Source organism: Dendrobates tinctorius, unplaced genomic scaffold (assembly GCF_039654945.1).
Source record: "Dendrobates tinctorius isolate UK_male_01 unplaced genomic scaffold, ASM3965494v1 ptg000254l, whole genome shotgun sequence".
NCBI classification, from domain to species: Eukaryota; Metazoa; Chordata; class Amphibia; order Anura; family Dendrobatidae; genus Dendrobates; species Dendrobates tinctorius.
In genome coordinates this window covers 27,874,605-27,902,384 of record NW_027361921.1, presented here as the reverse complement: position 1 = coordinate 27,902,384, position 27,780 = coordinate 27,874,605, and the positions used below count along the sequence as shown (strand labels likewise).

Sequence of the window (27,780 nt, the reverse complement as noted above, 5' to 3'; positions counted from 1 at the left end):
GCCCCCCCAAAAGAAATTAATGAATTGCTGGGTTTTGCTTATTCTGCCTCTCAAAAATCAGAATAAAAAGCGATCAAAAAACGTCATGTGTCCGAAAGTGATACCAATAAAAACGTCAACTTGTCACTCAAAAAGTAAGATCTCATATGACTCTGTGTGCCAAAATATGGAAAAATTACAGCTCTCAAAATGTGGTGATGCAAAAACTATTTTTTGCAATAAAAAGCATCTTTTAGCATGTGACAGCTGCCAAACATAAAACCCCGCTATAAATAGAAAATCATACACCCTTTATTACCCCCTTAGTTAGGGAAAAAAATAAAATTAAAACAATGTAATTATTTCCATTTTAGGGTTGGGATTAGGGTTAGGAGTGTGTTATGGTTTGGTTTGTGGATAGGGTTATGGTTAGAGTTGGGATTAGGGTTAGGAGTGTGTTAGGGATATGGTTGGAGTTAGAATTATGGGGTTTCCACTGTTTAGGCACATCAGGGGCTCTACAAACGCGACATGGCGTCTGATCTCAATTCCATCCAATTCTGCGTTGAAAAAGTCAAACAGTGCTCCTTCCCTTCCAAGCTCTGCAAATGCACCAAAACAGTAGTTTACCTCTACATATTGGGTATCAGCATATTCATTACAAATTTCTCAATAACAGTTGGTGTCCAATTTCTTCTGTTACCCTTGCAAAAATAAAAAATTGGAGGCGAAAATATCATTTTTGTGAAAAAGATGTTTTTTTATTTTTATGGCTCTAGGATATAAACGTCGCTGAAGCAGTTGGGGGTTCAAAGTTCTCACCACACATCTAGATAAGTTCCTTGGGTGGTCTAGTTTCCAAAATGCAGTCACTTGTGGGGATTTTTCACTGTTTAGGCACATCAGGGGCTCTCCAAAGGCGACATGGTGTCCAATCTCAATTCCAGCCAATTTTGCGTTGAAAAAGTCAAACAGCGCTCCTCCCTTCCGAGCTCTGCCATGCGCCCAAACAGTTGTTTACCCCCACATATTGGCTTTCAGCATAGTCAGGACAAATTGCTCAATAACTCTTGGGGTCCAGTTTCTCCTGTTACACTTGGGAAAATGACCCAAATTGGACCTGAATTTTTTTGTGTAAAAAAGTTAAATGTTCATTTTTTTAAACATTCCAAAAATTCCAGTGAAGCACCTGAAGGGTTAATAAACTTCTTATTTGTGGTTTTTATCACCTTGAGGCGTGCAATTTTTAGAATGGTGTCACTTTTGGGTATTTTCTATCATATAGACCCTCAAAGTGACTTCAAATGTGATGTGGTCCCTGAAAAAAAAATGGTGTTGTAAAAATGAGAAATCGCTCATCTACTTTTAACCCTTGTAACTTCCTAACAAAAAAAATTGTGGTCCCAAAATTGTGCTGATGTCAAGTAAACATGTGGGAAATGTTACTTCTTAAGTATTTTGTGTGACATATCTCTACGATTTAAGGGCATGAAAATTCACATTTGGAAAATAGCAAAATTTTCAAATTTTTTGCCAAATTTAGTTTTTTTGTTTTTTTTTCCACAAATAAATGCAAGTCATATCAAAGAAATTTTACCCCTATCATGAAGCACAATATCTCACAAGAAAACAGTGTCAAAATCACCAGGATCCATGGAAGCATTCCAGAGTTATTACCTCATAAAGGGACAGTGGTCAGAATTGTAAAAATTGGCCCATTTATTAACGTGCAAACCACCCTTGGGGGTCATGGGGTTAAAGATTTGCATCTGCACTTTTATTATGAATCAGTATTACAATGCACTTTATATAGGATTTGTTATGTTTACATGATAGGCACTGTACTTTGTGATATATTTTCATTTGTATAATACTTTGCACTTTTTTGTAGTCTTTATGATGAAGAGTTATGCTTTTTTATATATTATTATGGTTAAATATTGTAATTATGTACACCCTTTAAATGCTCAGCATTTGCACATACCCACTGCTTGAGAAAGGTTCACTTTTCTGGACCGAAACGTCGCCATTATGGGCTAAAATAAAATAACTCCTTTTCACTTACTACGGTGTGCTGCTCCTATTTTTTTGGAATTCTGGATATAAGGTTTGAATTTGCCTGGGGGAACTTTTTGCACCTGGACTCATTGTTTTGCTCTTGTGCTGCTCTAATTTATTCTTTTGTACTTTATATTATATGTTTTTCTCTTGTTGATTGATTTTGCAAATATTTTATACAAAAGCAAATATATCAAACAGATCTATAAAACATAACACAATTGGTGCAAGTTAAAAATTATTTTAATGTATAAGAATTCAGAATTTTGATTGAATGCTAAGTACATTTTTTAATGAATCACTGAAGGTGGTGTACCCGCCTAAAAGATCCAATTTTAGGAATAGTAGCTCCCCACTCAGTGTGTCTTCTGTATTCTCCGGGTCTCAGGTAAAACTGACATCCTCTGTAGTTGGGTTCCTCATAAAACATCCAGTATCCATCTTGCACTTGGGCTGAATTAATGTTATGGTAGCGAAATCTCTCAAACACATGAGGACAATCTTCAGTGAATTCCATCATTTGGCCTCTGAAGTCTTCTTTCTCATAGATCATGATTCTAAATGATCCCTGATTCTTTAATATATTAAACAAAAAGACAATTTGATATAAAATGCACAACCTACAGTATTGGATGTCATCTTTTAGTATCTGCTGCCTATCGACTGCATTTGTGATCAACATATCACCGATGTGGCCACTGTTTGGCTGCAATGGTAAAGAACAAACTATTGTAAAAGGGAGATGAGAGGATATCCAACTAACCTTAAAATTGCATGTCATGGGACACATGGTAAGTAGTTAGTTAATTTTTAGAGCACACTTGGAAGGTTATAAATACAGTACTCCTTAAATAAATATTGTATTGCCTTTTTTCAGTACATTTAGTGGAAATACTAATGATGGTTATTTCTTCACTCACTACTGTTAAACAACTCATTACAATCATTCCACCTTACCATGTGACCCATGCTCAGACATCCTAAATTCTACAGTACCCTATGTGTGGCCCTGAAGTCACTTTCCCTTTTCATTCCTATGTGTCTGAAAACAAGGCTCTCAAAAAAATTAATAAAAAAAACTTCATGTCAACACAAAGAATGCCAAATAATTTAATGAGTCTGATTATGGATTACATGGTAGAGCACAGGGACTGAAGAAGTCAAATAAATATCAGTAGTATTTCCATAATGTGCTTTGCAAATGAAAAATGTTGTCAAGGGTTTTCTAGAAGTGCTTTAACCCCTTCACGACCAATGACGCCACATAGGCGTCATGAAACCTGGTTCAAATCTGACCAGTGACGCCTATGTGGCGTCATGACTTCAAAGCCCCCCCTGCGGGTCGGGTGACAGGGGTCACTGAAAGGTCACCCGACCCGCAGATACAGGGTGCTTTGTAATTCAACTCAGGGGGCATGGCTTCGCCCCCACGTGGCTACGATCGCTCTGATTGGCTGTTAAAAGTGAAACAGCCAATCAGAGCGATAGTAATATTTCATCAATGAAAATTGATGAAATATTACAATCCAGCCATGTCCGACGCTGCTGTAGCACCGGACATGGCTGGAGACACCGATTCCACCCCCCCCACCGGCGATCGCCCCCCCGCAACTGAATGACAGCCGCCGCTGTCATCATCTGCCCCCCTCCCATTCCCTCTGCTCCCCGCCAGCCTCCGATCCCCCCTCACCCCCCCGGTACCTCCTGAGTCCCCCCGACCCTCCCGGTGTCCCTCGGGTCCGGATGATGGGCGCCGCCATCTTTGAAAATGCCGGCTGCAGGTTCCATTCTTTCATTTTGATCACTCTCACAGTGATCAAAATGAAAGAAAAAGTAAATAAACCCCCCGATTATCACCCCCATAGGTAGGCAGAACTAATAAAATAAAGAAAATATTTTTATTTTTCCATTAGGGTTAGGGTTGAAAAGAGGGTTAGGGTAGAAAAGAGGGTTAGGGTTAGGGTTAAAAAGAGGGTTAGGGTTGAAAAAAGGGTTAGGGTTGAAAAGAGGGTTAGGGTTGGAAAGAGGGTTAGGATTGGAAAGAGGGTTAGGGTTGGAAAGAGGGTTAGGGTTGGAAAGAGGGTTAGGGTTGGAAAGGGTTAGGGTTGGAAAGAGGGTTAGGGTTGGAATTAGGGTTAGGGTTGGAATTAGGGTTAGGGTTGGAATTAGGGTTAGGGTTGGGATTACGGTTCGGGGTCTGTTGGGGTTAGGGTTATGGTTAGGGGTGTGTTGGGGTTAGGGCTGGAGTTAGAATTGAGGGGTTTCCACTGTTTAGGCACATCAGGGGGTCACCAAACGCGACATGGTGCAACCATTGATTCCAGCCAATTTTGCGTTCAAAAAGTTAAACGGTGCTTCCTCCCTTCCAAGCCCCGACGTGTGCCCAAACAGTGGTTTACCCCAACATATGGGGTATCAGCGTACTCAGGAAAAATTGCACAACTTTGGCGGTCTAATTTCTCCTGGTACCCTTGGGAAAATAAAAAATTGGGGGCTAAAAAAATATTTTTGTGGAAAAAATTTTTTTTTTAATTTTCACGTCTCTGCGTTATAAACTTCTGTGAAGCACTTGGGGGTCCAAAGTGCTCACCAGGCATCTAGATAAGTTACTTGGGAGGTCTAGTTTCCAAAATGGGGTCACTTGTGGGGGGTTTCTATTGTTTAGGCACATCAGGGACTCTGCAAACCTAATGACGACCGCAGACCATTCCATCAAAGTCTGCATTTCAAAACGCCACTACTTCCATTCCGAGCCCTTACGTGTGCCCAAACAATAGTTCCCCCCCATATGTGGGGCACCAGCGTACTCAGGACAAACTGTACAACAACTTTTGGGGTCCAATTTATCCTGCTACCCTTGTGAAAAAAAAAATTGCTGGCTAAAAATCATTTTTTTTGAGGAAAAAAAAATATTTTTTATTTTCACGTCTCTGCGTTATAAACTTCTGTGAAGCACTTGGGGGTTCAAGGTGCTCACCACACATCTAGATAAGTTCCTTAGGGGGTCTAGTTTCCAAAATGGGGTCACTTGTGGGGGGTTCCACAGTTTAGGTACATCAGGGGTTCTGCAAATGTAACATGATGCCCGCAGACCATTCCATCAAAGTCAGCATTTCATAATGTCACTACTTCCCTTCCGAGCCCCGACGTGTACCCAAACAGTGGTCATCCCCCACATATGGGGTATCAGCGTACTCAGGACAAACTGGACAACAACTTTTGGGGTCCAATTTATCCTGCTACCCTTGTGAAAAAAAAAATTGCTAGCTAAAAATCATTTTTTTTGAGAAAAAAAAATATTTTTTATTTTCACGGCTCTGCGTTATAAACTTCTGTGAAGCGCTTGGGGGTTCAAGGTGCTCACCACACATCTAGATAAGTTCCTTGGGGGGTCTAGTCTCCAAAATGGGGTCACTTGTGGGGGGGTTCCACAGTTTAGGTACATCAGGGGCTCTGCAAATGTAACATGACACCCGCAGACCATTCCATCAAAGTCAGCATTTCAAAATGTCACTACTTCCCTTCCGAGCCCCGACGTGTGCCCAAACAGTGGTTCCCCCCCACGTGTGGGGTACCAGCGTACTCAGGACAAACTGGACAACAAATTTTGGGGTCTAATTTATCCTGGTACCCTTGTGATTAAATTATTTTTTATTTTCACTGCTCTGTGTTATAAACTTTTGTGAAGCACTTGGGGGTTCAAAGTGCTCCCTACACGTCTAGATAAGTTCCTTAGGGGGTCTAGTTTCCAAAATGGGGTCACTTGTGGGGGAGCTTCAATGTTTAGGTGCACAGGGGCTCTCCAAATGCGACATGGTGTCCGATAACGATTGGAGCTAATTTTCCATTCAAAAAGTCAAATGGATGCTCCTTGCCTTCCGGGCCCTGCCGTGCGCCCAAACAGTGGTTTATGACCACATATGAGGTATCTGTGCACTCAGGAGATATTGCTCAACAAATTTTATGATCCATTTTATCCTGTTGCCCATGTGAAAATGAAAAAACTGAGGCTAAAAGAAAATTTTTGTGAAAAAAAAGTATTTTTTTTTTTACAGATCAATTTGTGAAGTACCTGGGGGTTCAAAGTGATCACTATGCATCTAGATAAGTTCCTTGGGGGGTCTAGTTTCCAAAATGGGGTCACTTGTGGAGGAGCTCCAATGTTTATGCACACAGGGGCTCTCCAAACACGACATGGCAACCGCTAAATATTCCAGCATATTTTCCATTCAAAAAGTCAAATGGCGCTCCTTCCCTTCTGAGCCGTGCCGTGCGCCCAAACAGTGGTTTATGACCACATATGAGGTATCGTTGTACTCAGGAGAAATTGCCCAACAAATTTTAGGATCCATTTTATCCTGTTTCCCATGTGAAAATGAAAAAATTGTTGCTAAAAGAAAATTTTTGTTGGAAAAATTAAAATGTCCATTTTTTCTTTCCACATTGCTTTAGTTCCTGTGAAACACCTGAAGGGTTAATAATCTTATTGAATGTAGTTTTGAGTAGCTTGAGGGGTGCAGTTTTTAGAATGGTGTAACTTTTGGGTATTTTCTGCCATATAGACCCCTCAAAGTGACTTCAAATGTGAGGTGGTCCCTAAAAAAAATGGTTTTGTAAATTTTATTGTAAAAATGAGAAATCGCTGGTCAACTTTTAACCCTTATAACTTCCTAACAAAAAAATATTTTATTTCCAAAATTGTGCTGATGTAAAGTAGACATATGGGAAATGTTATTTATTAACTATTTTGTGTCACATAACTCTGGTTTAACAGAATAAAAATTCAAAATTTGAAAATTGCAAAATTTTCTAAATTTTCACCAAATTTTTGATTTTTTGACAAATAAACGCAAAAATTATCAACCTAAATTTACCACTAACATGAAGCCCAATATGTCACGAAAAAACAATCTCAGAATCGCTAGGATCCGTTGAAGCGTTCCTGAGTTATTACCTCATAAAGGGACACTGGTCAGAATTGCAAAAAATGGCCTGGTCATTAAGGTCAAAATAGGCTTGGTCATGAAGGGGTTAAGAGCATTTTTAACAGTAACAATAGATATTTTGGGGGCATAGACTTATTTAAATTGAAGTAAAGTATATGCAGTTTTAACCAAGTTGTATGAATTTGGGATTTAAAATCTTAATGTAGAGTATATTAAGAAGCCTACCTGAGGACTCAAGCAGCAAGAACGAATTGAGTCATTGTAACCCATCCACTGCTGAAAGTCAGGATAATCTCCTCTATGAAGAAAGTATTGGTGTCCTCTGTTGTGAGTTCATTCTCCCCTTCACCTTTGATGTCTGATGAACTCTCTCTGCTGGTGAAGAGAGGTAGTGAAATTGATTGGGATGGGAAGAACCTGTCATCTGAACAGGCGGAGTGTGATTGGACATCTGGAATTTCTGAGTGGATATAAGGCAGCCGACGCCCTGCAGGGCTGCTGGTGATCCTTTCTGCTCTGAGCTCTTGCATCCAGTTTAGTTCCTGTCTACTAAAAGCTAAGTTTTTGCCCTGCTATTATTCCATGAGATTTTGTCTGGTTTCCTTAGTGTTTGTATTCAGCCAGTCCTGGTTGGGACTGGCTGAATTCCATTTTTGTCTCTGATCAGTTGATCTCTTTGCTCTGTTTTCAGAATATACCTGAGTGCTGATATAGTGATTTTGAAGTCTAGCGACTTCAGGGCCTTTTTCCCTATCAGACGGTTGGGACATTTTTGGCAGGGTTTTTTGCGGATTGCAGCCAGCATCTTTTCTGTCCTGTCCTATCTAGTTAGTTGGGCCCCATCGTTTGCTCAGCCTGTCTTTCTGTCTGTGTTTTCATCTGTATTTCACCGACAATACATGTTGGGGGCTGTCTATTGCTTTGGGGTATGCTCTGGGGCAGTTTAGATTTCCCCTTTCCTTCTTTAGGCTTATGTAGTTCTCCGGCTGTGACGAGGGGTCTAGGGCACCATAGGAACCCCCCACGGCTACTGTTAGAGGTGGTGTATAGGATCAGGGGTCTGCAATCCGATAGCTACCAACCTCTCCGGTTTTCTGGACTTAGCTTGTATTTTTGTTTTCTCCTCCTCCGGTGACTCATTCATAACAGTCCTCTATAGTTGCGTTGTTCATACAAGATCCAGTTTCCACTTTCCACACGGATAGAGTTGCAACTTTTAAAGAATGATGACAAATCTGGACACTCGGAATTGCACTCATAAGTGCGACCCTGGAAATTTCTGTCTTCATAGAATATAATCTGTCGATTTAATGGTCATAGTAAGCTCATATAATCGGAAACTTGGATATGGAAACTAGATTTTCATTCCATTTTTTGTATACCTATTGTTGAAAAGAAGTGTTGTCCTCCAGTATCATTAGTTCCCAGTTTCAGAGCTTGGAAAAAACTGCTACCTCTAAACACTGCCACCTGGGCTCTGCCTATATACAGCTGAAACTAGAAGTTTACATTCACTATATAAAAATACACATATGCATGTTTTTCTCAGTATCTGACATGAAATACGAATAAACCTTTCCCAATTAAGGTCAATTAGGATCACCATAATTATTAATATCTGCCTAATGCCAGAATAATGAGAGAGAGAGAGAGAATATTTTAAGGCATTTTTCTTACTTACTGCAAAGTCAAAAGTTTATTTCCACTAAAATTAGTATGCATTCAATCAATTCTGGACTGCCCATATGATGATGTTGTGTGTTTGGAAGATTCTGGCAACATCTGAGTCAATTAGAGACACACCTGAGGATGTATTTTAATGTACACCTGAAACACACTGGTTCTTTGTGTAGCATGATGGGAAAGTCTAAAGAAATCATCCAAGGTATCAGGAAGAGAGTTGTGGACTTGCACAAGTCTGGCTCATCCTTGGGTACAATTTCAAGATACTTCAAGATGCCTCGTTCATCTGTACAAACAATTTTACACAAGTACAAACAAGATAAATATGTCCAGCTATCATACTGCTCAGGAAGGAGACGGGTTCTGTGTCGCAGAGATGAACATGCTTTGATCAAATATGTGTAAAATCAACCCAAGGACAAAAGCAAAAGACCTTGTGAAGATGATGGCAGAAACTGGTAAAATTTTGTCAATATCCATGGTGAAACGAATACTATATGAACATGTGCTGGAAGGACACTCTGCCAAGAAGAAGTCTTTACTCCAAAATAAACATTAAAAAGCCAGACTAATGCTTGCAACTGCACCCAGGAACAAACACATTAATTTTTGGAGAAATGTTTGATGAAACGAAAATTAAAATTTTTGAACATAATAACCATTGTTACATTTGGAGGAAAAAGAGAGAAGCTTGGAAGTCAATGAACACCATCCTAAATGTGAAACACAAGTGTGGCAGCATCATGTTGTGGGGTTGTTTTGCTGCAGGAGGGACTGGTGCACTTCACAAAATAGATGGCATCTTGAGAAAAGAAAATTATGTAGAAATACTGAAGCAACAGCTCAAGACATCAGCCAGGAAGTTAAACCTAGGGCCGAAATGGGTCTTCCAAATGGATAACGAACTGAAGCATACTGCCAAAATGGTAGCAAAGTGGATACAAAGTCAATGTTTTAGAGTGGCCATCACAAAGCCCTTATCTCAATCCTGTTGAAAATTGTATGGGCAAAACTGAAAAGGCAGGCGCTAGCAAGGCGACCTACAAACCTGCATCAGTTACACCAGTTTTGTCAGGAGGAATGGGCCCACATTCCGACCAACTATAGTGAGAAGCCTGTGGAAGGATATCCCACACGTTTGACCCAAGTCATTCAGTATAAGGGCAATGGTGCCAAATACTAATGAAATGTATGTAAACTTTTGACTTTGAAGTAAGTAATAAACATGCCTTAAACATTCTCTCTCTCTCTCTCATTAATCAGGCATTTGGCAAATAATAATTGTGGTAATCCTAATTGACCTAACATGGAGAAGGATTATTCTGGTTTCATGTCAGATATTGAGAAAAACATGCATATGTGTCTTTTTATATAGTGGATATAAACTTCTGGTTTCAACTGTATATAGGCAGAGCCCAGGTGGCAGCGTTTAGAGGTGGCAGTTTTTTCCAAGCTCTGAAACTGGGAACTAAAGGCCTCTTCTAATATTAATTGCATGTAGTGGGTGAGTGCCCTGTAAAAGATTTTTTGTTTCTATATGCTTTAAGTTCCAAATCTGTTTGCAGGTTTTTTTTAATGTTTTGTAAGGTTATATTTTTGGTTATGTGCATAATAATATTATTGAAAATATATATGAAAAATGTTTTTAGTCTTTGCAGACAGAATAGCTTAAAAACTAAAGTATATACTGACCTTTCCCATTTTCTCCTGTTTAGCTGCTCATCCAATAATTCTTTGGTAACATGCTAACTTAAACTGGCCTTTATATACATCCTGTGTTGCATACATTTCATGTTCTGCTGACATGTTTTTTCCAGTAAGCAAAATGTAAAGCAATTTCCATTATTGTGGAAAGTTTCTTTGTTCCGTGTTTTATGTGTCTATTGTATTTGTGCCTTGCTTGCACCTGTAATTTAAATGGCCCCCAAACAGCTATGTAAACTTTAAACAAAACCTTTTCACACTGACACAATGCATCAAAGAATCTATTGTGTCCCTAGAAAATGAAAGTTCAGGATTTTCCAGTGCAATAACTGAAAATAACAAGTGTTTATTAAAAAGAAAACAAAATTTGTAATACTTTCATTTTGTAACAAAATTAAATTATACTTAGTATACATCAATAATTTTTTTAATAAACTTTTAAAGGCTAGGACAAGTTTTAGATTTGAGTGTGACGACCAGTGGACCGCTGTCGCCAAATTGTGATGGACAGCGCAGCCTGTGCCACCAATATGTCACGATCCCACCACTGACATGGGTTTGTCAGCGGACGGAGGGATGCGACGCACTACCGGCACACAGCTATCACAGGCACAGTGGGGGCTTATCTTATTTATCCCACCACTGACACCATGTGAGCAAAATATACAGCAAGCTAATGTCGCTCTAACAATTTACGGCAGGGGGGTATTTTGGATGCCCCTCCACTGCTAATAACCTTCCAAGAACTGCGGGGATTTATGTATATCCAACTTTCTTAGTTCCACTTCGGAACTTGCAGCTCTCCGGTGCCCCCCTTACTCTCAGGTCAGTCAGGGAACTGCACCTAGGATAATTAGTCACCGGACGGGCTGCTTGTTGTGCACGGACAATTAGACTACTGCAGTAAGGGAATTATCAATGCTGTGGCCTCAACCACTCAATCCAGCAATATAAGACCCTTCCGGACTGCCAACCAGCCTAACCAACTGCACACACCACGCTGCCACCAGCTCCTGGTTTCTCCACTTAAGTTATAGACTTAATGGAGGGGTTCGAAGCCAACCCAAACAGTAGCGTAATTATCTAAAAAAGGCACATAGTTCATTTCTTAGAGCATGGAGACAAACTAATAGATTTTTATCATTTATTCCCAAAATGTGAGCAGTAATTACATAGATAAAAGTTGCTATAAAGTTGAGACATCCAATATGTACAACACAAATGTAACATAAAGGGATTAAAAAGACAGAAAGTAACACTCACATGTGCTTAGTTGGTATCAGGCAGACCATGTGGGGGGAGAAGGCGGAGCCACACGTCTCCACTCATCTGCAAGTCTTTTCAGCACGGACTCTGTAGCTCCAACTGACTGGAATTTGATAGGGAATACCTTAGAGTCCAGGATCTGTGACCTCACAAAATGGGCGGTCTGGTGAGGTCCAACCCCCTTTCTCTAAGTTATGATTTGGCTACAAAACTTAGAATAACTATATCTAAACGAGAAAAGCCCATACCAACACACATAGGGCATCATTGTTTGTGATTTAACAAATCAAATCCAATAACACCAAGCATGCCATAATTAAGAAACTCCATTTGGGAGCAATCTATATCTCAGTTTCTGGAGAAGTTATAACTGTGAAAATTAGGAATTAGAAAGCTGGCCTCGTGCCCTTCGTAGAAATGTAAATTGTATATCTCTGTCATGAGCGCAGTGCCAGCTAGGCTTCTTTAATATTTCCTATTGTTTCATTCAGTCACATGTTTCACACAAAGGAATGCTTTCCCTTAACTACTCCACATTCCTTTCTCCAACAGAAAATGGATGGTATCCTGTTACCAACAGGCAGAGGGCTGCAAAGGAGGGGTGAAGTGCTGCCAGCTGACAGTTTGCAGTGTCCTCAGTAGTGTGAAATGGAAGATTTCTAGAAGGTTCTAGAAACATCATACTTTACTTAACATTTTACATTACACCTCCCCCTTTTAGAGGGTGCTACGGAGGCATTATCTGACAGTAATCGGCCATGCGCACCTCAGCAGGTTCACCCCGGCGGGACAACCCATTGGCGTTACCATGTTCGCTGCCCTTTTTGTATTTTACAGTAAGGTCGTACTGTTGAAGGGCAAGGCTCCAGCAGAGCAATCTTCCATTGGTTCCGGACACTGTGTGCAACCAGCTCAGAGGGTTGTGGTCGGTTACCACGGTGAAGGTGCGCCCGTACACGTAGCGCTGCAAACGTTGCAGTGCCCACACCATGGCAAGACACTCCTTCTCAATGGTCGAGTATGCCACTTCCCTCAGCAAAAGTTTCCATCTCAGGTACAACACGGGGTCCTCCTGGTTCCCCGAGTTGACCTGGCTGAGCACAGCACCGAGACCAAACTCGCTGGCGTCGGTCTGTACCAGAAACGGGCGACTGCTGTCGACTGCTCTCAACACTGGAGAGTTGCACAGGGCTGCTTTCAAAGCTTGGAAGGCAGCCTCACAGTTATCTGTCCAGTTGACTGTTTGGGGTAGCCTCTGCTTGGTGAGGTCAGTCAAGGGTTTTGCAAGGGCGCTATAGTCTTGAACAAACCGCTTATAGTACCCTGCAGTGCCCAAGAAGGACCTCACCTGTTTCTTGGTCCTGGGGGTGGGTCAGGACGTGATTGCGTCCACCTTCTCTGGCTCCGGACTCATGGAACCCCCACCTACCCGGTGCCCCAGGTAGGGGCTCATGCACATCTGGCACTTTCCCGGCTTGATAGTCAGGCCTGCCTGGTGAAGACGCTTGAGCACCTCCTGGAGATGCTGAAGGTGTTCCAGGTGGAACTGAAGATGGCGATGTCGTCCAAGTATGCCACCGCGTACTCCTCCAGTCCCCAGAGCAGGTGGTTGACCATCCGCTGGAAAGTGGCAGGGGCATTTTTCATGCCGAAGGGCATGACTGTGGACTCGTACAGTCCAAAGGGGGTGATAAAGGCAGATTTCTCCTGCGCCTCAGGGCTCAGGGGAACCTGCCAGTATCCCCGACTCAGATCCATGATGGATATGTACCTTGCTTTCGCCAACTGCTCAAGCAGATCCTCGATGCGTGGCATCGGGTGGGCATCAGAGGTTGAGATGGCGTTGAGCCCCCTGTAGTCCACGCAGAACTGGGTGGTTCAATCCTTTTTAGGCACGAGGAATACAGTTGAGGCTCACGCGCTTTTTGACCGTCGAATCACCACCAGCCTTAACATCTCATTGATCTCTTGGCGCATGACCTGTTGCACCTCCTTAGAGATCCAATAAGGTGTTCGCCGTAGTGGGGTGTGATTCCCGGTGTCCACCTCATGAACAGCTAACTCTGTCCTCCCAGGTCAGTTGGTGAACACGGCCCGGAAGAGTGCCCGGGTTTCCACCAACTGCGACCACTGGGATACGGTTAGCAAACCACTTATTTCCATGTCCTCAATGGACCCATTGGCCTTGGTTTGGGCCAGCATGTCGAGGAGGGGATCTTCCTCCCCATCCTCGGGCAGGTTGCAGACCAATAGGACGCAAGCTTCATGTTCATGGTGCGCCTTCAGCATATTGACGTGAAAGGCCTTGCGCCTACCCCGAGCATGGTCAAGCGTGACCACGTAGGTAACCGGGTTGAGCTGTTGGTGGATGACGAATGGGCCTTCCCAGGCTGCCTGAAGCTTATCCGTTGGTACGGGGACCAGCACCCACACCTTTTGCCCCACCTGGTAGGTCCGCTCCTGGGCGTTCTGGTCGTACTAGTACTTCTGGTCAACCTGAGCCTGCGTCACGTTGTCATGCACCAACTAGGTCAAGGTCTGCATCTTGTCAAGGAAGCACATGACATAATCCACGATGGACACTTCTGTGGGGTTGGGCTCATATTTCCCAGGATTCTCTTATCAACCCAAGGGGTCCCGGGACTTGCCTGCCATACAGGACCTCGAAGGGGGAGAACCCGGTCGAGGCCTGCGGAACTTCTCCGTAAGTGAACAGCAGGTGTGGGAGGTACCGCTCCCAGTCGCGCCCTTGGGTCTCAACCAGCTTGCGGAGCATCTGTTTGAGGGTACCGTTGAAGCGTTTGCACAAACCATTAGTCTGTGGGTGATACGCACTCGATACCAGGTGTTTCACCTGAATTTTCTCACAGAGAGCCTCCATTAGGTGAGACATAAATTGGGTCCCTTGATCGGTAAGCATCTCCCTGGGAAATCCTACCCTTGAAAAGATGGTCACCAGTGCCTTGCCACCATATCTGCCCTTGTCTACCACGGTGAGAATGTATTACTTTCCAGAGCTGCTGGGGATGGCCAGCGGGCCTACAATGTCCATCGTGATTCTCTGGAAAAGCTCCTCTATCACCGGCAAAGGAATAAGGGGAGCCTTAAGTGCAGGCCCCGCCTTACCCACTTTTTGACAGGTGCCACAGGAGCGGCAGTATTGTGTTACATCTGTCCCCATCTTGGGCCAATAGAAGTGTTGAGATAGCTGTGCCTTTGTTTTGCTGATCCCCAAGTGTCCAGCGAGTGGAATCTCATGGGCAATCAGCAACAACTCAGTTTTGAACTGTAGGGGGATGACTAGCTGTCTTTCCCTCAACCACTCCTTTTGCGAATCTCCGGGTACTGTCTCCCGGTACAACCTTCCTCGTTCCCAGAAAACCCTCTCCTTATCAGGCTGGGAGGTGGGCGTCTCGGCGAGGTGTCTCAATTTCTCCAGGCTTGCATCTGAGTGCAGAGCAGCCTGGAACTCCTTGCTGGAGGCTGCCAGAAGTGACGTCAGGGTCCCTCCCTTACTGAGACCCTCTGGAACCTGCTCTGGGTTCACCAATGGTTCAGTCTCTCCTGTAGCAGAAGAGGGTCCAGAAGACAGGGCGCTACCTGCGATCTGGGCACTCTGACTGCGTGTGACAGCTACTTTGAATGCAGTCTCCCTGGGGATTTCTACAGACCCACCAATCGGTGCTGCTATGGGCCACATCTCCCCATCCACCCCCAACAGTTCAGGAGCCGTGCTACTTATGGGCCAGTTACCTTCCTCGGTGGCACTGATCAGCTGCATGGCATTACCTTCCACATGGTCCCCATGCACCTCCCCATTTCCTTGAGCACCATTGCTTGCTCCGGCCAGGGGTTCCTCAACCGGTTCACTCCGCAGAGTGACGGGGCTGAGCACTTCGGTACCTGTGGACACATCTACCGTTTCAAAGAAATGGTTAACAGGTTCAGTCGGCACAGATACAAAATCATTCCTAGAAAAAGAATCGTTATCAGATTTCTTTGGTACCGCTACATCACCATCAGCATCATTCCTGGGGAGAGAATGGTTATTAGTTGCATCATTACTCATCAAGTCATCAGCAGGTAACACATTCAGTTTCAAATCATCATCATCATCAGGGTTAACGTTACCCTTATTATCAGGTTGGGGAGGGGTGTCAGGGACATAGTATGCAACCATCCTCCCCAAGTCAGTCCCCAATAAAACATCAGTGGGCAGGTTTTCAGACATTCCCACTTTCCTCACCCCGCTCCCAGCACCCCATTCAAGAAAAACCCAGGCCACTGGCAAGGGACAACGGGTGCCTCCAATCCCGGTGACAGTCAGGGTTTTCACTTAACAAACTGTTCAGGGGTCGCCATTCCAGGACAGATGAGGGTTCGTTCAGCCTCAGTGTCCTTGAGGCCTGTAGAAAGACAGAGCCCCCACCTGGACAGGTTGAAAGTTGTCGTCAATCCTCCCAACCACACCTCCCACCAAAAGAACAGAGGCGTTGGGCCCAGAGGCCTTGGCTGGGGGGTTCTTCGGCTTTTCCGGACAGGTGGAATGGAGGTGACCAGTCCGATCGCAGTTGTAACCCTAGTGACTGTCAGTCATAGGCCTGGCGTTGGCAACTGGGCCAGGGCCTCCAGGGTGACAGCTAGCTGGGGCACTGAGGTTGGTTGCAGACTTACCCTCTCTCCAGCTGGTGGTGACTGGCCTCCGCGTCTCTGGCTTCCGGTTGGCCTCATAGTTGTCAGCGATCTGCGCCGCTTTGTCCGCATTCATTGGTTCGCGGTCCAGGATGAACTGTTGGACCTCAGTTGGGCAGAGATGCAGGAACTGGTCTTTGATCATCAGGTCTCATAGCAGCTCAAAGGTGTTCACTGACAGTCCATGGATCCACAGGTCAAAGTGGGTCCTGAGTCCTGGCACCACATCAATATAGCTATTGTGTGGGCCACGTTGGAGGTTCCGGAACTTCTTTCCATATACCTCAGGTGTCAGCCGGTATTTGGCGATCAGAGCCTGCTTTATGGCATCATAGTCATCATCGTCTTCTGGCGGAAGAGAAGCAAACCCCTCCAGAGCTTTGCCTTTTAGCCCTTGGGTCAAGTACCTGGCCCATAAGTCTCTAGGCAGCTGTACTGTCTGCAGGCTTTCTCAAAGGCTTGCAGAAACGTGTCCTAGTCCCCGTCCTTTTCTATCACGGGAAAATGCTCTGGCCGGGGTTTAGGAGTCTGGACGCTGCTGAGCTCACTGCTTTGTGCTGTGGGGGCATTCCCCCCTTGCTGGAGCACCTCCAGTTCATGGGCCCTCTGCGCTTGGCTCTCTCAGCCTATCGTTCAGCCTCTCTTTCGGCTCGGGCCTCCTGCCGATATTGCTGGATCAGCCTCACCCGTCCCTCACTGTCTTCGGCAGGGAGTGCGTCCAAGGCCACTTGCAGATAGGGGTCCAGCATGCTCTGGTTGAATGTGGGGCCAGCGCTCAGGAGTGGAGCCTCTGCTGCAGCCCCATTGTCACTTGGGCAAACTTCTGCGCCCGCTGGGCTCTGGTCATTGTCCAGCTGTACCAGAGCCGACGACCAGCTGGCTTTTGCTCTTGTGCGTGGCATCAAGGCCCCGGTAAGTGCATATTACAGCAAGATTTTCCTTTTTCTGCTGCGTGTACCAGTGTTCTCCTTTTGCCGCCATGGTTGCCAAATAAAAGCTAGAAAAGAAAAATGGAGAGAAAGGGAGGGAATACTTGCAAGTACACAAAAATGTCTCAGGACTAGTAACCACTGAGTCTGACCTCCAAAACCTATTATGCAGGATTCCCGCAGGAACCGGGCAGGTCTTTAGCGAGAGGAATGATTGCTCAAACCAAATCACTAATGCTCTAGGATTATCCCACCGCTTCCACCAATATGTGACGACCAGCGGACCGCTGTCGCCAAATTGTGACGGACAGAGCAGCCTGTGCCACCAATATGTCACGATCCCACCACTGACACGGGTTTGTCAGCGGACGGAGGGACGCGACGCACTGCCGGCACATGGCTATGACAGGCACAGTGGGGGCTTACCTTAGTTATCCCACCACTGACACCATGTGACCAAAATATACAGCAAGCTAATCTCGCTCCAACAATTTACCACAGGGGGGTATTTTGGATGCCCCACCACTGCTAACAACCTTCCAAGAACTATGGGGATTTATGTATATCCAACTTTCTCAGTTCCACTTCGGAACTCGCAGCTCTCCGGCGCCCCCCTTACCCTCGGGTCAGTCAGGGAACTGCACCTAGGATAATTGGTCGCAGGACGGGCTGCTTGTTGTGCACGGCCAACTAGACTACTGCAGTAAGGGAATTATCAATGCTGTGGCCTCAACCACTCAATCCAGCAATATAAGACCCTTCCGGACTGCCAACCAGCCTAACCAACTGCACACACCACGCTGCCACCAGCTCCTGGTTTCTCCACGTAAGTTATAGACTTAATGGAGGGGTTCGAAGCCAACCCGAAAAGTAGCGTAATTATTTAAAAAAGCGCATAGTTCATTTCTTAGAGCATGGAGACAAACTAATAGATTTTTATCATTTATTCCCAAAATGTGGGCAGTAATTACATTGATAAAAGTTGCTATAAAGTTGAGACATCCAATAAGTACAATACAAATATAACATAAAGGGATTAAAAATACAGAAAGTAACACTCACATGTGCTTAGTCGGTATCAGGCAGACCATGTGGGGGGAGAAGGCGGAGCCTCATGTCTCCACTCATCTGCACGTCTTGTCAGCATGGACGCTGTAGCTCCAACTGACTGGAATTTGATAGGGAATACCTTAGAGTCCAGGGTCTGTGACCTCGCGAAATGGGAGGTCTGGTGAGGTCCAACCCCCCTTTATCTAAGTTATGATTTGGCTACAAAACTTAGAATAACTATATCTAAACGAGAAAAGCCCATACCAACACACATAGGGCATCATTGTTTGTGATTTAACGAATCGAATCCAATAACACCAAGCATGCCATAGTTAAGACACTCCATTTGGGAGCAATCCATATCTCAGTTTCTGGACAGGTTATAACTGTGAAAATTAGGAATTAGAAAGCTGGCCTCGTGCCCTTCATAGAAGTGTAAATGTTATATCTCTGTCACGAGCGCAGTGCCCGCTAGGCTTCTTTAATATTTCCTATTGTTTCAGTCACATGTTTCACACAAAGGAATGCTTTCCCTTAACTACTCCACATTCCTTTCTCCAACAGGAAATGGATGGTATCCTGTTACCAACAGGCAGAGGGCTGCAAAGGACGGGGGAAGTGCTGCCAGCTGACAGTTTACAGTGTCCTCAGTAGTGTGAAATGGGAGATTTCTAGAAGGTTCTAGAAACATCATACTTTACTTAACATTTTACATTACATTGAGAACAAGAATTTCTTAATTTTTCTCTCCGGATTCTAGGTGATGTACGGTAAGTATTGTATTTTGGAGATTAAAACAGCTGTATAAGGTTTTTGTCTTTCCTTCATGTAAATGCTGTTTTAAAGTGCTAATAAATTAGAGAATTAATCAGCAATAATGATAAATTATGTAGCGTATTAGCATAGAAGAGTATGGGTTATATTGGTTTTTGGATAAGAAATATGTGGTTTGACATATGTAAAACTCATAATTACTGAATATCATGGAAAAATTTGTAATTGTGTAATTAATTTTTAAAATATACAGTATATACTTATATGATATTAGACAGCAATATTTTACCTTTAATATACAGTATACAGCCACTTATTAGAGCCCTATATATATATGCGATAACAATAGGAATTATGACAAGTCAACTTTTTGACAATAGGCAAGCCATTGGTTGATATTTCCTGTAATCAAAATTCGGTTCCCCTCAAACTCTGCCATAGTCAAAAGGACTCTGGATGTGGTAGCCTGGCAAATCTTAATAGAGCTTTCCCAGACAGGTTTTGTGCATAATACTACATTTACCAGATAACAGAGGTTGTTGTGGCCTTCATGTTTTGACCATATACTTGTTCTTACAAACTGGCCCCTAGTTTGGGCCATTGAGTAGCTGCTGGCCCATGGAGAGAGTTGGCATAACATGATTGTGAACCAGGTTAAGCAGAGCATGTATTATTAATCCCTTCCTGATAATTGCAGCATATATACATCGTGGTTGGGAAGTATTTATATTACATACAGTGGATGCGGAAAGTATTCAGACCCCTTTAAATTTTTTCGCTCGTTTCATTGCAGCCATTTGGTAAATTCAAAAAAGTTTATTTTTTCTCATTAATGTACACTCTGCACCCCTTCTGGACTGAAAAAAAAACAGAAATGAAGACTTTTTTTTAAATTTATTAAAAAAGAAAAACTGAAATATCACATGGTCATAAGTATTCAGACCCTTTGCTCAGACACTCATATTTAAGTCACATGCTGTCCAATTCCTTGTGATCCTCCTTGAGATGGTTCTACTCCTTCATTGGAGTCTAGCTGTGTTTAATTAAACTGATAGGACTTGATTTGTAAAGGCACATGCAACAGCCCTGGTACAGGGCTATTCCGTTCACTGTTATCCATCCACACACAGTGTCCACAGCCGATTGAATAACCACAGACAACAGGTCTCGGGGATAACAGCTGCTTTACTTCAGCAGAATGGGGAGATATAACATGGAGTAATGGTAACAGTTCATGCGGGGAATCCACAGCCAATACAGTTCACAGAGTCAAGAGGAGGAAATAATCTGCACCGATGCCCAAAAATTTTTTAGCTTGGATCCGGGGCAGGACGTAGTAGGTTCCGAGCAGCATGTTAACCCTCTTCACCAGAGGTTAACCTCCGGGGGTGGGTGATCCTGACGAAACTCAGATATCTGAGGCTCACGCGGACTGTTCCATGCTGTCAATGAAGGTAGAGGAGGAGAATGGCTCTTAGGGCGAGGAATGTGATAACACAGAGAGTGATGATGAGGTTGTAGATCACACATGGTGTGGCGTACTGCTGAGTAGATCATCTGAGGAGGTGGAGGAGGATGAAGATGAGGAGGATATGTTGCACCATAAGGCACAGACTTAGAGTGATGCAACCACAAAGAACAATGCATCCTCAGAGTTAGCTAATCTGCAGATTCACAGGGGTGGGAAGGGTTGCCTACCCTAGGTCTTTTTTTACACCGCAAAGGAAGAGCCAACTCACGTTATCTTTGCAAAAAAAACTGAGTAGAGGGAAAAATTGCAATAATTTGACTACTACATGCATGAACCTTCACATGAGCAATCAACATGCGTTACTCTAGCAATGCCATGGTGATAAAATGTGGACCTGTCTACCTCAACAACCATCAGCCACCCATTCAACTGCATCTGTTGCTTCTTATTCTTCTTCTGTTACCATGTGTAACAATTATGTGGGTACTATGGAATCTGATTGCGTGTGATAAAACAAATCTGAGACCATAGTTGAGACAAATTAGTATATATATATATATATATATATATATACACTCACTGGCCACTTTATTAGGTACACCATGCTAGTAAGGGGTTGGACCCCCTTTTGCCTTCAGAACTGCCTCAATTCTTCGTGGCAGAGACTCAACAAGGTGCTGGAAGCATTCCTCAGAGATTTTGGACCATATTGACATGATGGCATCACACAGTTGGCGCAGATTTGTCGGCTGCACATCCCTGATGCGAATCTCCCGTTCCACCACATCCCAAAGATGCTCTATTGGATTGAGATTTGGTGACTGAGGAGGCCATTTGAGTACAGTAAACTCATTGTCATGTTCAAGAAACCAATCTGAGATGATTCGAGCTTTATGACATGGCGCATTATCCTGCTGAAAGTAGCCATCAGATGTTGGGTACATTGTGGTCATAAAGGGATGGACATGGTCAGCAACAATACTCAGGTAGGCTGTGGCATTGCAACGATGCTCAATTGGTACCAAGGGGCCCAAAGAGTGCCCAGAAAAAATTCCCCACACCATGACACCACCACCACCAGCCTGAACCGTTGATACAAGGCAGGATGGATCCATGCTTTCATGTTGTTTACGCCAAATTCTGACTCTACCATCCGAATGTCGCAGCAGAAATCGAGACTCATCAGACCAGGCAACGTTTTTCCAATCTTCTACTGTCCAATTTCGATGAGCTTGTGCAAATTGTAGCCTCAGTTTCCTGTTCTTAGCTGAGAGGAGTGGTACCCAGTGTGGTCTTCTGCTGCTGTAGCCCATCTGCCTCAAAGTTCGACGCACTGTGCGTTCAGAGATGCTCTTCTGCCTACCTTGGTTGTAACGGGTGGCAATTTGAGTCACTGTTGCCTTTCTATCAGCTCGAACCAGTCTGCCCATTCTCCTCTGACCTCTGGCATCAACATGGCATTTCCGGCCACAGAACTGCCGCTCACTGGATTTTTTTTCTTTTTCGGACCATTCTCTGTAAACCCTAGAGATGGTTGTGCGTGAAAATCCCAGTAGATCAGCAGTTTCTGAAATTCTCAGACCAGCCCTTCTGGCACCAACAATCATGCCACGTTCAAAGGCACTCAAATCACCTTTCTTCCCCATACTGATGCTCGGTTTGAACTGCAGGAGATTGTCTTGACCATGTCTACATGCCTAAATGCACTGAGTTGCCGCCATGTGATTGGCTGATTAGAAATTAAGTCTTAACACACAGTTGGACAGGTGTACCTAATAAAGTGGCCAGTGAGTGTGTATATATATATATATATATATATATATACAAGAAGTGAAACAGAATCGAACAGATTTTCTTGCAAGTGCACAGCACAAAACAGAAATGTAATATCAGGGCGCAACCGCTAATATGCACAAGTCCAGCAGTAATTTGATGTGAAAGTACACACGGCATTTAACATAGAACTCCAGCAATTATATGAAGCAAAAGTGTAATGCAACCGTGGAGCAGTAGCGTGCAGTCTCCACCAGGAGGAGCTGGTAAGGTAAAAGGAGTTGCACTCACCGTATAGCACCGCAGTACAGACGTGCAGGTTACCACAAAGAGACGGTAGAGTAGTCAGACAGGCCGGTCCAACAACACACAAGACAACAAAGTACCAGAAGTCACAGCAATACACAAGGTCAGAGACAAGCCAAAAGTCAGCACCTACATGAGAACATGGTATCCAAAATGTGAGACAGAGTGGGGAGTCAGGTCCAAGCCAGAGAGTCAAGAAGCCAGTCGGTAACATAGTATCAGAGACAGAAAAACAGGAAGCAGGGTTCAGATTCAAGCCGGATCATACACTGTAAGGAAGTCTGAGACAGAAGGATAACTAGGGTATATGGGTCTGTGGCTGTAGACTGGAAGCATAGAATTATAGAATCATAGAATCGTAGAGTTGGAAGGGACCTCCTGGGCCATCTGGTCCAACCCCCTGCTCAAAGCAGGATTCGCTAAATCATCCCAGTCAGATGTCTGTCCAGCCTCTGTTTGAAGACTTCCATTGAAGGAGAACTCACCACTTCTTGTGGCAGCCTGTTCCACTCATTGATCACTCTAACTGTCAAAAAGTTTTTTCTAACATCTAATCTGTCTCCTCCCATTCAGTTTCATCCCATTGCTTCTAGTCTTTCCTTGTGCAAATGAGAATAAAGTTGATCCTTCTACAATGTGACAGCCCTTTAGATATTTGTAGACAGCTATTAAGTCTCCTCTTTTGCAAACTAAACATTCCCAAATCCTGCAACCTTTCCTCATAAGACAGGGTTTGCAGACCGGTCACCATTCTGGTTGCTCTTTTCTGAACTTGCTCCAGTTTGTTGATGTCTTTTTTAAAATGTAGTGCCCAAAACTGGACACAATATTCCAGATGAGGTCTGACCAAAGAGGAGTAGAGGGAAATAATGACTTCACGTGATCTAGACTGTATGCTTCTGTTAATACATCCTAGAATTGCATTTGCCTTTTTTGCTGCTGCATCACACTGTTGACTCATATTCAGTCTGTGATCTATTAGTATACCCAAGTCTTTTTCACATGTGCTGTCACTTAGCCCTATTCCTCCCATTCTATATATGCTTTTTTCATTTTTATTGCCCAGATGTAGTACTTTGCATTTCTCCCTGTTAAAAACCATTGTGTTAGTTGCTGCCCACTTCTCCAGTTTATTTAAATCTTTTTGAATCCTCTCTCTCTTCTCTAGTATTAGCTATCCCTCCTAGCTTTGTGTCATCAGCAAATTTAATCAGTTTACCCTCAATTCCTTCATCTAAATCGTTGATAAAGATGTTGAACAATACAGGGCCCAGGACAGAGCCCTGTGGTACCCCACTTGAGACATTCTTCCAACTGGATGTGCAGCCATTTACGACCACTCTTTGGGTCCGATCACTAAGCCAGTTATGAATCCACCTAACAGTTGCCTTGTCCATTCCATACTTAGTCATTTTTTCAATAAGGATTGTATGAGAGACTTTGTCAAATGCTTTGCTGAAGTCAAGATATACTATATCTACAGCATTTCCTTGATCCACCCAATCAGTGATACCGTCATAGAAGGAAATTAAGTTAGTCTGACATGACTTATTAGTTACAAACCCATGCTGACTCTGTTTAATCACTTCATTCTTATCCAGGTATTGACATACATGTTGTTTAATAATTTGTTCAAAGATCTTTCCTGGTATAGAAGTCAGACTCACCGGCCTATAGTTGCTTGGGTCCACCTTCTTCCCCTTTTTGAAAACACTGACAAGCTCTGCAGGACACAGCTGGCTGAAATAATCATCCAGAACTCAAAATGAGGCAGAGAAGATTTAACCCCCGCATAACCAAACCGGGGAGAGAATAGCATGAAACAAACTCCGGCTTTGATCATGACAGTACCCCTCTCTCAATGGGGGGCCACAGGACTCCCAGGTTTACCCGGATAATGAAAGTGAAAGGTTTGGACCAAACAATCCAAAATGGCGGAAAGCGGATCCGTTGCTAAACTGATGTGAACGGATGCCACCGGACCGTTTTTTTGACGGATCCGATGAATGAAGAATTTTAAAGGAACCGTAGCGAGGGGAGAGAGAGAGAGAATTTTTTTTTTCCAGCCGCCAGAACAGACTTTAGGGTTAATTTTCAGGCTGAGTGAAGTCTTTCGGGCATGCGCAGTGTGAAGTGCGGATCCTACCGCCAAAAAAACGTTACATGCTCCGTTCAGGCATGTCGGTGGACGTCAAAATTTTGGCGTAACAGCAAAAAAACGGATCCAATGGATGGCCATCCGTCAAGATCCGCCGGTAATGCAACTCAATGGGAAAAAAAACGGATCCGCCAAGCAAAATGGCGGATCCGTTTTTTTTGTAAAACGGCGGATCTTGACTGATGGACAAAAACTGAAGTGTGAAACAGGCCTAACCTAGAGTCACCAACTCATATACATTGAAACAAAAAAGGAAGCACACTGTAGCGCCATAACTAGTGTTGAGCGATACCACCCGATATTGAAAAATATCGGATCGGATTGGATTGGCCGATCTCCAAAAAGTATCGGGTATCGCCGATTCCGATCCCGGAAGTCCCATTCAAGTCAATGGAACAGAAATATCGGAATAAAAAAAACCCTTTCTTTCCTTGTATGTTAATTCTACTTGAAGAAAAACAACTAAGAATAATGTAGAATGTATTGGGGGAGGTGTAGGAGACATGAAAGCCATAGAGGTTTAGCCCAATCAAATGGAATAGCAGGAATTAAATTTAAGACGTTCGGAGTTACAAAGATATTGACTATGTTAACCTCTTTTATATTTTGTCAGATATGTATGTTTCGCTACTTCCATGCTCTTCACCTTCTTTTTTACTTCTCCCACACTTTCTCCTTCATCATCCTCTGCACTAGCTTCTTTTTCTTCAACTTCTTTTTCACCTTATTCATCTTCTTCTTCACCGTCTTCCTATTATTCTTTTTTTTACATTCTTTATATTCTTCTTATTCATTTATTCTTCTTCTTCATATTCTACTTCATCATATTCTTATTTGTGACAGGCATTCCTGTAGTTGTTATCTATAAAAGTTTGAAGATTACACCTTCCGTTCTGCCTGTCACAAAAGATTTACAACAGGATTTGTCCGCGTTCAGTTTGGCCTGCAGCAGCAGGCATTTTCCAGGGGCACCACGAGGAGGAACGGACTCACCCCCATACACTGCTTAGACTTCTTCTGCTTATAATTTAGATAATATAATTTGCTCTGATTTTTAGTCTTATGCTTAATGTTTTTCTGCTTTTGGTTTTTCTGCTTCTTGGTCTTCTGTCTCTTGTTGTTCTGCTTCTTGGTGGTTGTCTTCATATTCTTTGTCCTCTTGGTCATCTTCTTCAGGTTCATCTTTTTGGTCTTCTTTGGTGTGGTCTTCAGGGTCGTCGTCTTCAGGGTCATCGTCAGGGAGATCCAGAGTGAGAACCAAAAACCATTTCCAAAGCTCGAACTTGGAAAAGTAGCAGAAGGTACAAGAAGGCTGAAGAACTGCTGAGAACCGGCTGACGGTACTGGAACCCGGATGGTTAGCAGAAGGAACAAGAACAAATGGAACTAGCGAGGACAAGCTGACTGTGCTGGAACCCGGAGGGGCAGCATAAGGAACAAGAGCCAATGGCACAACCGTGGACCAGCTGACGGCGCTGGAACATGGTTACTAAGCAGGAGGTACCTGTGCTACAAAGCACTACCAAGGACCAGCAGACGTTGCTGTAACTCGGATACCGAGGAGGCACCTAGGCCAAAGGCACTACCGAGAACCAGCTGACGGTGCTGGAACCCGGATGGGTAGCAGAAGCTGCAAGAGACAATGGAACCAGCGAGGACCAGCTGACGTGCGGAACCCAGAGTGGCAGCAGAAGGAACAAGAGCCAATGGCACAACCGTGGACCAGCTGACGGGGCTGGAACACGGTTACTAAGCAGGAGGTACCGATGCTGCAAAGCACTACCAAGGACCAGCAGACGTTGCTGGAACTCGGACACCGAGAAGGAGGCACCTAGGCCAAAGGCACTGCCGAGAACCAGCTGATGGTGCTGGAACCCGGAGGGGCAGCAGAAAGAACAAGAGCCAATGGCACAACCGGGGACCAACTGACGGTGCTGTAACACGGTTACTAAGCAGGAGGTACCTGTGCTACAAAGCACTACCAAGGACCAGCAGATGTTGCTGGAACTCGGATACCGAGAAGGAGGCACCTAGGCCAAAGGCACTACTGAGAACTAGCTGACGGTGCTGGAACCCGGATGGGTAGCAGAAGCTACAAGAGTCAATGGAACTAGCGAGAACCAGCTGACGGTGCTTGAACCCAGAGTGGCAGCAGAAGGAACAAGAGCCAATGGCACAACCGTGGACCAGCTGATGGTGCTGGAACACGGTTACTAAGCAGGAGGTAACTGTGCTGCAAAGCACTACCAAGGACCAGCAGATGTTGCTGGAACTTGGATTCCGAGGAGGCACCTCGGCCAAAGGCACTGCCGAGAACCAGCTGATGGTGCTGGAACCCGGATGGGTAGCAGAAGGTACCCATGATAAACAAAGTTGCAAGGCCGCGAGCAGGCCGCAATTACCGAAACCCACAGTCCTACAGGGGGTGCTTGTCCTATTGGCACTACGGAACCAGCCTTTATTACCAGAACCCACATCCCACATAGGAAGCACCTAAACTGCAGGCACCATAGTCTCAGCTAACCCGACCACAGCACGACCGGACGAGTTGGTGGCAAAGTGACATTGACACTACCCGGAAACAGCAGGCGTGCTGGAACCAGGCTGGCCAGGAGGGAGTACCCTTGCCAAAGACAGTGCCGAGAACCAGCTGATGGTGCTGGAACCCGGAGGGGCAGCAGAAGGAACAAGAGCCAATGGCACAACCGTGGACCAGCTGACGGTGCTGGAACACGGTTACTAAGCAGGAGGTACCTGTGCTACAAAGCACTACCAAGGACCAGCAGACGTTGCTGGAACTCGGATACCGAGAAGGAGGCACCTAGGCCAAAGGCACTTCCGAGAACCAGCTGATGGCACTGGAACCTGGATGGGTAACAGAAGGTACCCATAATAAACAAAATTGCAAGGCCGCGAACAGGCCGCAGTTACCGAAACCCACAGTCCAACAGGGGGTGCTAGTCCTATTGGCACTACGGAACCAGCCTTTAT

General features: G+C 44.3%; 1 protein-coding gene across 1 annotated transcript; it reads right to left on the bottom strand.

Moving 5' to 3' along the window:
* Window positions 1-2,335: 2,335 nt before the first annotated feature.
* On the bottom strand, window positions 2,336-10,367 carry LOC141067762 (gamma-crystallin-3-like). Its single transcript, XM_073558229.1, has 4 exons — window positions 10,359-10,367; window positions 8,131-8,282; window positions 7,209-7,305; window positions 2,336-2,611 (listed from the first exon to the last, which is right to left on the bottom strand). The coding sequence occupies exons 1-4, from the start codon at window positions 10,365-10,367 to the stop codon at window positions 2,336-2,338; spliced, it is 534 nt and encodes a 177-aa protein (XP_073414330.1).
* Window positions 10,368-27,780: the final 17,413 nt, after the last annotated feature.